This window comes from Leishmania infantum, chromosome 6 (genome assembly GCF_000002875.2).
Source record: "Leishmania infantum JPCM5 genome chromosome 6".
Lineage (NCBI taxonomy): Eukaryota > Euglenozoa > Kinetoplastea > Trypanosomatida > Trypanosomatidae > Leishmania > Leishmania infantum.
In genome coordinates, this window is record NC_009277.2 from 45,927 (window position 1) to 59,053 (window position 13,127).

A 13,127-nucleotide genomic window follows, 5' to 3' on the forward strand; every position below is an offset into this window, starting at 1 on the left:
CCAGCTCGCTGCTTTCCGCTTCAGCTTTTATATGTAGATTCTAAGCCGTGCAGAGCTGCTGTGGTTGGAGGGTGCTCATGTGTGTGCGGCTCACGCTCGTCGCCGTCGTCCGGATGCCTCTGACATCTGTGCACCGGAAGAGTCCACCGGTGCGTGTGTGCGCTCTGGAAGGAGGAGGGCGTCGGCGTATCGACACTAACGGAAGGGTTGGGGGGGAGGCTGCGAGTGTAGTTGAACGGGCGGTGTGAAGGCGTGCGCTACAAGGGCAGAGAGGGCGCACCACAAGAGTCCACATGCACGGCCACGCTCGTCACGCGCGTCGTCACGACTCTCCTCCGGTGCTGGCCCAGGCGGCACGACGACCCTCCGTCACCACCTTCAGCAGCCCCACCTCGTTCAGGTCCACCGTGCTGCGCACCCCGCCGTACACGTCGTGGTAATAGACGTGCACCACCGCGGCAAATGCTAGTATGGCTTCCATGAGCGACGTTGGGCCTTGTCGGGTGGACAAGAGCGTCTCGTTGCTGCCCTGGCGGAAGCGTACGTAGAAGTACGGTTCGCCGGTGTCGCCAACGTAGAGCGCAAGGTCCTGCGTCTGCAGCCCTGTCTGGTAGCCGAACAGCACGTATTCCTTCAGCCCCTTCACCGACGTACGCAGTACGTGCAGGAGGAGATGGGCGTCGCAGGGGAAGCCGCTGCGCCACGTCTCCACATCACCCCCGCTACTGTTGTATGAGATAAGATAGCGTTGCTTGGCGAACGTCCGCAAACGCTGCAGCACGTACTCGCGGCAGGCCGTCAGCTCGGCATTCGAGGGTCGCGACGCAGACGAGGAGGGGAAGGTTCCGCTGACGTCGAGACGCGCTTCTAGCGTGAGGCGCTGATCGTACCGCAGCGCCATATCCAGATCCTGCATCCCCTGCTGCGTCTGACGGCAGTGCCCCTTCTCCCTCAAGAGGGAGACCAACTTGGTTTCGTGCTGAGGAGCGGCGGCTACGGAGGGTACCGGTGCCGGGGGACCCCAGCGCATTGTGGACGCCGAGGTCATCGCTGCCGGCTGCGGATGCGATGGCGGCACCGGTGCAAGCTCCTGCAGGGAGTGGTGGCAGTCGTACGCCTCGATCTGATGCTCGTTGAACCAGCGATCGCACTGCTCCACGTCGGCCACCAGGCGGCGACACACATCACTCATCCACTCCCGTGTGCGCTGGAGGGTCTCCTCGAGGTGGAAGATCCCGAGCTCCGCCCAGGGAATGGACAACGACGACGACGAGGGCGAGGAGGTGTGCGCGCCGAAGGCGGCGGGTGCTGCAGTGCCGCTGCGGCCGCGCTGATGCAAAGGCTTGTTTTCATACAGTACCGAGATGACATCGCGCTCGGCAGCGTCCACTGGACCGCTATCCACGCCACCGCCACCCGCCGCAGCAGCGCCACCTCTATCGCGGTAGCGAAGCGCAACTGCACCGGAGAGCGCAGCTTCCGCGGAGCGCCGCTGCTGCTGCTGTGCGTTCTCGCACGCCAGGAACCACTCGAGGTCCTTCTCGGTGCGCATGGGCCGCGTTGGGTCAAATATGCTCTTCTGCCGGGCCAAGGCGGCGGCGGCAGCTGTCGCATCCGCCGGCACAGCGCCGCGAGTGCCGCGTGGCAGGTTTCCATCGGATCGGCGCCGAGCCCATGCCGGCACCGCAATCGTGCTGATCTCCTTCATGAGTGATGGCTGACTTGCGTTGTGGGCGGTAGCGGTGCCGGCCCTCGTTCGGCCACCTCGCGTTCTCTCGCGGGCAGTTGCCGTGGCCCCAGTGTTGCCGGCCGGCGCTGCGCTCGCAGCGGGGCATAAGACGCAGTGTAGGAGGGCGCGGAGGGCACCGCAGCCGACGCTGCCGTAGAGCAGCCAGGGTCGTGCCCTCTCCACCCAGTCGTCCTCCACCACCTCCACGAGCACACTGTCGATCCACACATGACGCACCGGCCGCGGGTACCGCCACACGTTGTACGTGCAGACAATGTAGAAGCTGAGAAACACCACGGTGAGCCACGTTAGGTGCCACATGCGCGCCTGCCACCCGTGGCGGCCGTCCCGCTGCTGCCGCTCCACGTCAAGGAGGGTGCGGGAGTGCGAGTAGCGCATTACGGGCTGCCGGCGTCACGTCGCAGTCTGCCTAAACTGTTCCCTCGAAGATGTGGGAAGGACGCGCGGGTGGCAGTCAGTGGCGGCGTTCCTCAGAGCGCGCAGCAGCGCAAAGTCGCCCACCTCCTCCTCTTCTCGATCACTGCCGAACTGGCCAGTGGGGGCGGAGAGAGATTTGTGGCTAGAAAACAAGAGGCCACAACGATACGCGATGGCAATGATGTGCGAGTGGCCCGACACGGCATGAAGAGAGGAATGGGGATGTGGTGGCCGATGCCCCCGCCTAAACAGGAGTTGGATGCAGAGGGGAGGCAATAGCAGTCCACCTGAGCCTTATCTGCGTTTCTCTGCGCGCACACGCTCACGCAGCCACAAACAAGGATGCGCTAGAGATAGCTGAAGAGGTGCACGTGCGAGTTGGAAAAAGAGAGGGGGGAGTTGGAGAGTATCTTACTCATATCGACGTGCACGCACTCATAGCTGCAGGGCCTGCACAGGGGCAGGAGAGGGAAGAGTGAGGGTGGACGTGGTGTGTGTGTGTGTGTATGTGTGCCGTTCGCCGCAGACCATCCGCGTGAAGCAAGAACAAGGCAGAGGGCATGAGAAGGGAGCACGGAAGGAAGAGGCAGATCTTGCTGCCATTCCTCCCTCCCTCACCCTTCCCCACTTGGAGACACGGACGCGCATACGTGTCCGCGATGGCAGTCACGACTCAGAGGGCGCACGCACCCCTAACGCTGCCGTTGCACGTTTGATTGTTCCTTCCGTGCCTACACAACCACAGCACCGCCACACGCGTACACGGGGGGAAAAGAACAGAGAAAGAGTCCATGCGAGACGATGAGGGGAGTGCTGGCATCGACGATCGGGAGGAGAGGGCCATTCTCTCGGGTACGTGCGCGTGCACCACCTCCGTCTCGAACGTACGCACAAGGAGAAGGGGGTGGACGGGAGTGAGAAAGGCGGGTGTGTGTGTGTGGGGGGGGGGGGGAGGGGCATGGAAGAGAAAGAAGAGTGAAGACACGAAAAGAGAAGATCACCAGAAGGCGCATACATACACACGCATGAAGAAAAAATGGAAGAGAGACTACAAGCTAGAGGAGGGGAGGACATGCAGCGAGAGGCGAAGAGCGGGGCGGAGCACGCGCACGCACTCTCGAAGCAGAAAAAAGAAAACGAGGAGGGGGAGGTGGGGGAGGGCACCGCACTGTCAGTTTGAGCGACCTCCCGCCTCAGCCTCCCCCTTCCTCTCTACGCCTCTCCCCATGCTGCTTCTCCGTGCACTTGACCACATCACATGAGCACATCTTCACACCCAGCACTGCCACCACCCAGCGCACTCCTTCGCGCTCTACAGCTCACCACTGGCAACGATCTTCACGGGCTTCACCGGGCGATCGTGGCTGTTCGTCTTTGTCTTCTCGATGCGGAGCACCACGTCCATACCATCAAGCACCTTGCCGAAAACCACATGGCGGCCATCAAGCCACGGCGTCGGCGCTGTCGTGATGAAGAACTGCGAGCCGTTTGTGTTGGGGCCGGCGTTTGCCATGGACAGCGCACCCACAAAGTGTTTTACCTTCAAGTTCTCGTCCGCGAACTTTTCGCCGTAGATCGACTTGCCGCCCGTGCCATCGAAGTTGGTGAAGTCGCCGCCCTGGATCATGAAGTTTGGGATGACGCGGTGGAAGATGGAGTCCTTGTAGCCGAACCCATGCTCACCCGTGCAGAGCTGCCGGAAGTTCTCTGTCGTGAGCGGCGCATCCTTGCCGAACAGGCCGATGGTGATGCGGCCAAGCGGCTCGCTATCGATCATCACATCAAAATACACCTTCGCGGTCACCTCCGGCTCCGCGGCGACGTTGAGAAAGGAAAGGGCGCACAGCACCACCGCCAAGACAGCCACAACACGCATGATGAGGCGCACCGAGACAACTCTGCGGAACGACGTGATAAAGAGTGATAGTGACGGAGGGCAAGAGAGAGGAGAGGCAAAGACACGCATGCAGACCCTACGCCACTACGAAGATGAGAAGCTTGTCTTATCGCCTGTCGACCCGCTCGCGGCTGTGGTGCTCGGTTGGTATCGTCGAGTGGGAGGAGGAGGAGGAGATGTTGTATTGTGTTCGCTGAAATCTACGTTGGCATCGTCGTTGCCGCGGTGGCAGGACGGATGCGCAGATGTGGGGTGGGCGACAGAGAGAAAAATAGAGCGACGTGGCGAGGGAGGGAGAGGAGTCGATGTCCTTGCTTACGCGCCAACTCACATCAACGCATACATTCCGACATCCATACCAGCTCACGCGTGTGCATGTTTGGCTGCCGCTGTCCATGGGAAACTATGGGGCGACGTGGCGAGCCGTGACGTCGTTGATGCGAGCGCGGACGCCCACGCATACGGGCATGCACTTCGACGTACACACGCTCCACTCGCGCACGAGTGCTGTCGATCGCAGTAATCAGCTCTTGCTGCCGAGATGACACAGATCGGCAGAGGGGAGGGGAGGGCATGCCCAGTCCGACAAGCTTAAACACCGACGCGCAAAAAAAAAAAAACAGAAAAATGCGCGCCTAAGAAAGAGAGCGCGTATGTGTGCCGCGTTAGGGCCAGGGCGGACATCGATCCCGCCACCACCACCACCTCGTATTGTACATCATCATAGCCCCCCCGCTTCACGTGCACGTACCCCCATTTGCCATGGACAGACGCCAGCGAGGCTCCGGTAGCGCGTCAATACATGTAAGAGGTAGTCGGCAGTAAAGGGAAGAAAGCCCGTGAAGTGTTGAGGGAGCACGACAAGAGGTGCGGCGCCTCGAAAACGCGCGCACCCGCCCTTCAGCGTCCTCGGACCCGCATACTATGTGCGAGTGGCAGGGAGAGCGGTGGACTTGGCGGCGGCAGACTTACTATGCCTGCCGGAGGCCGACGGACGTTGCTTCTGCCGTTCCTCCTCACTATGTAGACGTGCGCGGACCGCCATGTTCACGACGCCGAGCACGTTCTTACCCTTACCGTCGCCGCCATCGCCCCAGAAGTCGTCTGTAGGCGTGTGGTAGAGCAGCAGTGAGGGCTGCGTGCTGAGGAGCACCGCACGCGCTGCTTCGTTCTGCTTGAACTTAAAGTACGTGCCAAGCAGCATCACGTCTACCTTCACCTTGTTCCAGTTATGGCGCTGATACCCCTCCTCCTCCGCCGTCTTGACGAGGCGTTCCAGCGACCATACCGTCGTCGCCTCCGCCATCCACTGCTCCGCCGGCGAGCCTTTAAAGCGTTCGCAGAGGAAGTAGTGGTGCAGCGAGGGATACTGGACGTGGCGCACGACGAGGGGGCTGGGGGAGAGCGGACTCAGCACGCCGTACAGCGGATCATGCACTTCAGAGAAGGTGACCACGTTCTGCTTCTTTGAGGATGACGGCATCTTGCCGGGCGTGACAGAGGGCCGCCCCCTTCCACCACTACTATCAGGACTACTGCTACAGTCTCCACTACTATAGTGGGTGGAGACAGCGAGTGCTGTAGTCGGTGGCTCTTGTCAGGAGAGCGTACAAGTGGAGAGACGGAGGCCGAGAGGTATACGGGAGCTTAAATACGTAGCAGCCAACAGCGTCGCCCTCGGTGGAGGGGTGGGGTGCAACGAGGTGTGTCTGGAGGGGGGGGCGTGGATGCTACGTAGTCTCGTTTGGGTATGCGCGCATGTGGCTCTAGAGAGAAAGTTTATGGGTGTTGGTGTCGGTGCAGCAGAGTCTTCGATGAGAAGGGGGGGGAGCAGCACCGGGCGGAGAAGATGGGGAAGACGATAGAACGAGAGAGAGAATGCGCACATCACACAACGCCCAGCGGAGCCTTTCCTTCCAGAGCGAGCGTGAGCAGGTGTGCATGTGTGCATGTGTGGGAGTGAGCACACACACAGAGGCACCGGAAGCGCTCTACGCACCCACCCACCGGCAGCTGCGACTCTGGTTGGAAAGAAAACGGCGGCAGAGAGACGCCGGAGGTGAGTCTGAGGCGCAGCTGACACTCTCACACACAAAACGAGAGGAAGACGCGCTCTGTTCCTCTCCATGTGCACGGCCTGTAGCGCGCCTGCCCACCCCTCTCTCTCTTACCCGAGCCGCTTGTTAGCGATCCACTTCCGCCTGTACGTATCTTTGTGTCTGCGCGTGTGTGTCTGTGAGAATGCGACACACAAATACAGACACACGCGCGCGCGCAGGCACGCGTGTTCACCGTCGCGCTCCCCATCCACGCGTTTTTATGTGGAGGTGTGCCGCTGCGACACCGCGGCTTTTCAGTGCCTTCCCTGTTGCCGTTTCACCGGATATGCACAGGCACACACACGCAGCGTCAAAAGTCAGAGAGAGATACGCGCTCACATGCTTTTCCGCGAGCAACACCGCCCAGCCCCCATCGCGCACCACCATCACGCGCATCTCACAGGAATAGAGGAAAATCTAAAAGGGCGCGCGCCCACGCACACAAACGGAGCCGCAGAGACACCACGTGCGTGGGTCCGTAGCGTGTAGAGCGCACATACATACGTAGAGAGAGGTGGAAGACAGACAGAGAGACAAGAGCGGGGGGCGGTGGGAGAGCAATAAGGGCTGGCCGGCTGTAATCATCACCACCGTCACTATCATCATCGAGCACCGCACATCAGGTGGCATCATTCAACAAGGACAACAACAGAGTAGAAGGAAAGGGGGGAGAGAGAGACGAGACGAGGCGAGACGCCGCCGTAGTCAAGAACGAAAACGAAAAACAAAACACGTTGCGCATGCACAGTCGATGCGGGAGGGAGACGAGAGAGGGGGGCAGCGCTGGCCTCCTCTCAACACCTGGATGGCTGCCCCTTCCCCCTCCTCTCGTGCTCGCTCTCTGGTGCACGCACACAGAGACGGAGGGAGGGGAGAGGCAAAGGGATGCAGCCACGGCTACTCGCGTGCGCGTGCGCATCAGTCCTTGCGCAGCTCGAAGCTCTCCCGCTGCACGCCGTCCTTCGTGATGATAAAGAAGGAGACGGAGTCGCCGGTGTAAATGTCGCGCTCGGCTGCGCCGGTGAAGGCGTTCTTGAGCATCGCCAGCGTCTCCTCCTTTGTCATCTCCGGCGGTGCCTGGGCGGTCATATGTTGGCGGTTGATAAGGCAGTCGAGCACCGGCTCCAAGAAGCTGGCCGCGCTACCCCGGGTACCGTACAGGAAGGGCTCCGTTGAGCCGACGGCGTCGTAGCTGTAGCACACGCCGTGCCCCTCCTCATCCAGACCAACGACCATATTGAACGTGTAGTAAGGGAAGAAGCGACGGTGGTACAGCAGCGTGGACATGAGCTGCGCAATTGCCTTGGTCGGCGGCACCCTACCGCCGTTGTTGTACTGGTACCACTTGACGCGGTACTTGAGCATCTGCTGGAGCTGCAGCCGGTCCGCCTGCATGCCGTTGCTCGCCATGTACGTGTACGGCGTCAGTTGGAAGATCTTGCTCTGATCATGGCGGCTGTGAAGGCAGTAGTCACCATTCAGACGAGTGTCACCAGCGAGGATGACGAAGTCCTTCCCAGCGATAGCGGCCGTCGTGCCTCCATTGTCCTGGTAGGGGCTCCACTGCTGCTGCTTCGCTCCCTGCTTCGGTAGGGTGAGGGTAGAGCTGGCCAGCTTCTGGGGGTAGTGGTTGTGGCCGTACTCGGCGTGGTCCTCGATCATGATTGCGTGGTGGGGAAGAGATAGAGTGGGTCTATAAATAGCGGTGGGTGGGTGGGTGCGCTTGTGGATGAGCGGAGGGGCACTACAACGTCGTCGACGGAAACAGGCGGCGATGATGACGTGTACAGCGGAGGCACGCACGCAGTTGCACAGAACGAGAACCACAGAGATGTGCAACACGACAGAATAATCACAAGCAGAGGTAGATGACAACAACAACTGCGAAAGGGAGGGGGAGGAGGGCGATGAGGTGGTGAGGTGGTGAGGTAAGGGCAAGGAGATGTGGCCACAAGCAATATGTAGTGGAAGAAGGGCAAGAGAGGAAGAGAAAGAGCGGGAGGTGCATAGAGACGCACACACAGTCGTGCGCGGATACTGCACTGCGCGCTGGTGAGTCAGCGCGCGACAGAAGCGCCTGCGCTGTACATGATGCGTGGCTGTCGTCGCAGAATGGGGTGCACAGACACGAGGCTTATATACCCAGCCCACAAGGAGGTCTGCGCCCCCGCCCTCCCTCCCCTCCCTTTTACTGTTTTTTTTTTCTTTCGCTTCGTTCTGCACACACGCACGCACGCGTGTGTGACCCGACGCCAAGAGCTGCAAGCCACCAACTGCACAGACGCAAATCGCACAGGCGTGCCGTCCGCCTCGATTCTCATCACGGCACGGAGCACCGCGTAAGTGGCGCCCTCTCCCAAAGGAGAAGCACCAAAGGACATGACCAAGAGGATGAGCGAGAGGTGGAGAGGGAGCGAAAGGGACAGGCGGCAGCAGCGCTTGAGCCGCCACAGCAGCAATAGAACGAGAAAGAGAAGGTTACCACCTCCGCGTACTAAGACGCATGCGGTTTGCGCAGCTTCAGGCTGTACCGCGTCTGAGCTTCCGTCTCCCGCTCCCGCTCCTCGACACGCTTCCGGTAGTGCGCCCGCGCAGCCTCGCAGGCGCTGCAGGTGTCGCCGCGCTGAAAGACGCGCTGGATCTGCTGGTACACCTCGAAGGCGAGCATCGAGGTGAAGACGACCGCCGTGCCGAGCCACATCATGTAGTTCTGCGACCCCTCGTGGTAACCGAAGTCGCGCACGTTAAAGATCTCCCATGGCCGCTCACGTGGACGGCGGCACTTGGGCAAGCGCACAAGCAGCCGACTACTGCGCCGCAACATTCTCGTGGTCCACGTGCACGCCCGCAAGCTGGCGAGAGGAAGAGCGCAAACAAGAAGACGAACGCAGAAGAAGACAGAAGAAGGGGAGTGATGCGGGGGGAACGAGCGGAGGAGACGACGCATGGGCATCATGGGACTCGAAACAACAACCATACGCGACATGCAGCACATGCACGCACGCAGGCACGCAGGCACGCACACGCGGGCGGGGCCGCGGACATCAATATGCGTGATAAACGTGTCTCTGAAAATGAAGAGCGCGCGGCACGGAGCAGCAAGGGTGCTCACTGGCCGCAGCGTCAGACATGGGCGGCAAAGCTGTGGCGGCGTCGAATGCTGGACGCCTCGCACAGCACACACGTGCGCGCCCTCGAGTCGTTACTCCGCCGAAGGGGCATGACGTCGCGTTTTACGGTGAGGCGTTCGTGTGTTTGTGTCATCGTCGTCGCACTGGCATGGCAGGAAGACAAGAACGGCGAGGAACGGAAACGGCAGCGGCGGCGGCGCACGCGCCTCGAGCGCAATTGGCTACGGAGAGCGCGCGCACACACACCTGCACTCGGTCTGCAGCGCCCATCACCCCCTTACCCAAAGCGCCGCCGCTCCCTCTCTCTCACACACACGCATCATTTTGTGTTGTAGAAGGGCAGGGACTCGGTGAAGAAGGCGGCGTACTTGGGGTCAGCGTTGAGTCGCTCGCAGGCGCGCTGCACCGCCCCGTTCGTTGGGCGGCGCTCAAACACCATTAGTGTACGCTCTTCAAACTGGAGCGGGGTGAAGAGCGGGCTGCCGTGCTTTAGGTCCTCTGCAGGCTTCAGTCGCGTGAGAGGCTGTGACGGCTTCTTGGGGTTGAAGAAGAGCACGGACTCCAGCGGGTCTGCCGTGCCCTTGCCCTGGTTGATTACGACCACCTCCGCAATAAAGTCGTCCGCGTTGAGCGGGAACGACGGGTGGGCGTGCTCGAGAATGGCCGCCGCCCAGTCTACCGCCGCCATTGGCGCCCGCATCGTGATGTCCAGAGACGACGAATAGGCGACGCGGTAGATGTCGCGGGTGCGGAGTCGGTGCAGAATGGCATGCGCCTCGGCCAGATGCGGGGCCTCGCTCACCTCGATCGCCTCCAAGATCCAGTCGCCGAGTTTCAGAAAGAGCGTCTCGTCCTGAGCGCACTCGACAAGGGTGTGGCCGCCCACCCTAAAGTACGGTGCCGCGGCATGGATGACGTCCCCGATCATGTGGCCAATTGCCTTTGTGACTTGATGCTGGTACACGTTCTTGTGCAGCTTCGCCCGCAGCGTGAAGATCTCGCGGAGGGAGAGGGCCAGCTTCTGCTCAAAGGCCAGCTGCCACTGACCCTCCTCGCACACTATGCGTGCAGAGTTGAAAAGCCGATTTATGCGCACGTCGACGGTGGGCTTGCCGAAGCAGCACATCGAGTCACGAATGAAGTAGTCGAGACGGTCCACATCGATGCCGTTCCGCTTGTTGCTGATGATCTCGCCGTATGTGATACCCAGCAACGCCTTGCCGCGCATCAGACCCACCACCACGTCCACGTGCGTCTGCGGGACCAGGTCGCCGAGCACACGCCGCGCAATCTTCTCCGACATGTCTTCATGGTTGAACTCGATGCCGCAGCGACGCGAGACGACGTCCTCGAACAAGTGAGAAAAGGGGCCGTGGCCGACGTCGTGGAGCAGCCCCGCCAGCATGCCGAGCTCGATGTCCACCTCACTCAGCCCCAGGTCCGGCTGGTGGTGTTGGATATTTAGCAGAAGGGTGCGGGCCATGTGGGCAACACCGATGCTGTGCTCGAAGCGCGTGTGCACAGCGCCGGGGTACAGGAAGGAGGATGCGCCGAGCTGGTGCAATGACCGCAGTCGCTGGAAGGCCGGCGTGTCAATTGCCGCCACGACGAGCGGCGGCAGGCTAATGTGCTCATAGACGCGATCCAGGATGGTGAGCTCCCGGGGACGGTGCTTGCGCAGCATCTCTTCCCGTTTGGCCCACGCCCCCCCCAACCCCTACCCTGTTTTGAAAAGCGCCTTGACGGTAGGTGCGAAGGTGCGGTGGAGACGCATGCACGCGCAAGCCTGTAGCGCGCGACTCGCTCCGAAATCCTGAAGGGTGCGCCCTAGGTGCGTGCGTGTGCGGCTCTATTTCGCTCTCTCGCTGCTGCTGCTGCTGCTGCTGCTGCGTACGTCAGTGGGCGTGTGGCAGCTTTGGAAAGCGGAAGAGGAATGGGGGGCACCGTGTGCGTGCACACACGAGCACACGCCCGCTTGGTGTGCACGTGTCCTCTACACAACAGTCGGATAGAGTACACGAAAAGAGCGACGGCAACTCCTGCGCCAGAGCGGCAGGGAGTCACTCGACGGATACGGAGTAGGGAGCAGGTGTCCCTGTGTCGCTGGCTGTGAGTGCGTGCTGGCGTGTCTGCGTGTGTAGGACACGCGCGAAACGGCTCGCGCAGATGCACGAAGAGTCTAGCACAACAGGCATGCCCGTGTGAAGCATGGCGGTGGGTGGAGACAGGAAGGAGAAGCGCACGAGCAGCAGCAGAATAGCAGCAGCAACAGAAAAATGGACGGAACAGACGGACGGGAGAGGCGTGGAAGGGGATGGCGAGGCGGATGTGAGGAAAGAGGGAGAGGGAACAGTGGGTCCGTTCTGCGAGCCCGCAACCGATCATTACTGATGGAGGGAGTCTGGGAGGGATGCTTCACAGGGGCAGCAGCAGCTGCCACGCAGGTAACTGGGTGTGCTCGCCACAAGCGCGCACACTCACGACTCCCAGGGACTACTCGTTATTGCTGTCGCACATGCGAAGATCTACTAAATCTTAGCCTTTGAGGGCGCCCGTGCCCTACATTTTCCTTCTCTCGCTCGCCTTCCCCCCCCCCCACGCGCACGCGCACATGAGGAGGATCATAACGGGCGAATGAAGAGACAGACGGGATCGATCTCTGTCAATTTGCGCCTGTCGGTGGTTGGGTGCATGCTTGCTGCTGCTGCTGCTGTGTGTGTGTGTGTGTGTGTGTGTGTGTGTGTGTGTGTGTCTGTGTGTGTCGGCGAACCTTATCCGAGACGGCTTACGCGATTACATGAACGCCTCGGCTAAAAGGTATTTAAGTACAGAGAAGAGCGCATCTGAGCGCGCACACACACGACCTCGCCACTCGCCACACGCCACAAGCCACGCCATACCCGTCGTGCAATGGCCTTCACCCCCTCACTCATGCATGAGGCAACAGCGGGGAGACAGGCGAAAGCTTGAAGAGAAGACGGCGATGATACGGAGAGGGCGGGGAAGGAAGGAGAGAGGCACGTCGACGCACTCGCTCACTCAGCGATGCACACTACTTCGCCTCAGGCACGAAGTTTGGAATGAAATCGTTAATCGCAAATGTCGTCTTGCACGCCGGACACTCCAGTGTGCCGTTGCGCACCGCCACGACGTTCATGGCGTAGTGCACCGTGCGCAGGAACGCGCTGTGGTCGCTGAAATCAGCGCCCTCCATCGTCTCTGGCAGCTCAGAAGATGCCGACGCCGCCTCGGCCGTATCAGCGCCCTCGTCGTGGGACAGCCCACGCACCAACTCGTGCGCCTCGCGCAGTGCGTGAAAAGTGGTGCGCAGACTTGCGTAGTCGACACGCGCCAGCATGCGGCGCGTGAACTCGGCGTCGTACTCCACCGGAATCTCCTCCATCTCCGCGGCGGTCACATGGAGGGGGTACGTGTCGCACTTCAGGCAGGCGAGAAAGTTATGCGTAAGCAGCCGCATTGTGTAGACGGCAGTAGAAGCGTGAGTGAAGGCCTTGAAGGGAGATCAGCGGCGGCAGCAGCGTTGCACGCCTTTTACCAAGCGGGTGCGAGCAGCTGAAGCACATACGCACGCACGCCGCCGGGTGCCGTAGAGAAGAAAGGAGAGCACATAAAAGATGATGCGAGAGTGAGAAGTAAATGGGTCAGCCCATGCTAGCTCGTGTGTGGACGCGAAGTCACTGACAGAAAGAGGCGGCAAGGAGGAGGCGACGTGCGCCCCAGTGCCACCACCATCCTCTACGCCTAGATCTGTGCGCACTCACATGCGCGCGCGCCGTCAGCAGCAGAATCGGCCTGACATGCCCTGAGGAGCC

At 61.1% G+C, this 13,127-nt stretch overlaps 7 protein-coding genes across 7 annotated transcripts; all 7 read right to left on the minus strand.

The window, feature by feature from the left end:
- Positions 1-322: 322 nt before the first annotated feature.
- Positions 323-2,128, minus strand: LINJ_06_0110 (conserved hypothetical protein; the record flags this gene model as incomplete). Its single annotated transcript, XM_001463056.1, has 1 exon — positions 323-2,128. The coding sequence occupies one exon, from the start codon at positions 2,126-2,128 to the stop codon at positions 323-325; it is 1,806 nt and encodes a 601-aa protein (XP_001463093.1).
- Positions 2,129-3,479: 1,351 nt separating this feature from the next.
- Positions 3,480-4,043, minus strand: CYP2 (cyclophilin 2; the record flags this gene model as incomplete). The annotated part of the gene is made up of 1 exon (XM_001463057.1): positions 3,480-4,043. One exon carries the CDS (start codon positions 4,041-4,043, stop codon positions 3,480-3,482), a length of 564 nt encoding a protein of 187 aa, XP_001463094.1.
- Positions 4,044-4,986: 943 nt separating this feature from the next.
- LINJ_06_0130 (conserved hypothetical protein) lies at positions 4,987-5,547 on the minus strand (the record flags this gene model as incomplete). The annotated part of the gene is made up of 1 exon (XM_001463058.1): positions 4,987-5,547. The coding sequence occupies one exon, from the start codon at positions 5,545-5,547 to the stop codon at positions 4,987-4,989; it is 561 nt and encodes a 186-aa protein (XP_001463095.1).
- A 1,534-nt stretch (positions 5,548-7,081) lies between these two features.
- On the minus strand, positions 7,082-7,825 carry LINJ_06_0140 (putative 20S proteasome beta 6 subunit; the record flags this gene model as incomplete). Its single annotated transcript, XM_001463059.1, has 1 exon — positions 7,082-7,825. One exon carries the CDS (start codon positions 7,823-7,825, stop codon positions 7,082-7,084), a length of 744 nt encoding a protein of 247 aa, XP_001463096.1.
- An 832-nt stretch (positions 7,826-8,657) lies between these two features.
- LINJ_06_0150 (conserved hypothetical protein) lies at positions 8,658-8,987 on the minus strand (the record flags this gene model as incomplete). Its single annotated transcript, XM_001463060.1, has 1 exon — positions 8,658-8,987. The coding sequence occupies one exon, from the start codon at positions 8,985-8,987 to the stop codon at positions 8,658-8,660; it is 330 nt and encodes a 109-aa protein (XP_001463097.1).
- A 626-nt stretch (positions 8,988-9,613) lies between these two features.
- Positions 9,614-10,978, minus strand: LINJ_06_0160 (conserved hypothetical protein; the record flags this gene model as incomplete). Its single annotated transcript, XM_001463061.1, has 1 exon — positions 9,614-10,978. One exon carries the CDS (start codon positions 10,976-10,978, stop codon positions 9,614-9,616), a length of 1,365 nt encoding a protein of 454 aa, XP_001463098.1.
- Positions 10,979-12,346: 1,368 nt separating this feature from the next.
- Positions 12,347-12,772, minus strand: LINJ_06_0170 (conserved hypothetical protein; the record flags this gene model as incomplete). The annotated part of the gene is made up of 1 exon (XM_001463062.1): positions 12,347-12,772. The coding sequence occupies one exon, from the start codon at positions 12,770-12,772 to the stop codon at positions 12,347-12,349; it is 426 nt and encodes a 141-aa protein (XP_001463099.1).
- Positions 12,773-13,127: the final 355 nt, after the last annotated feature.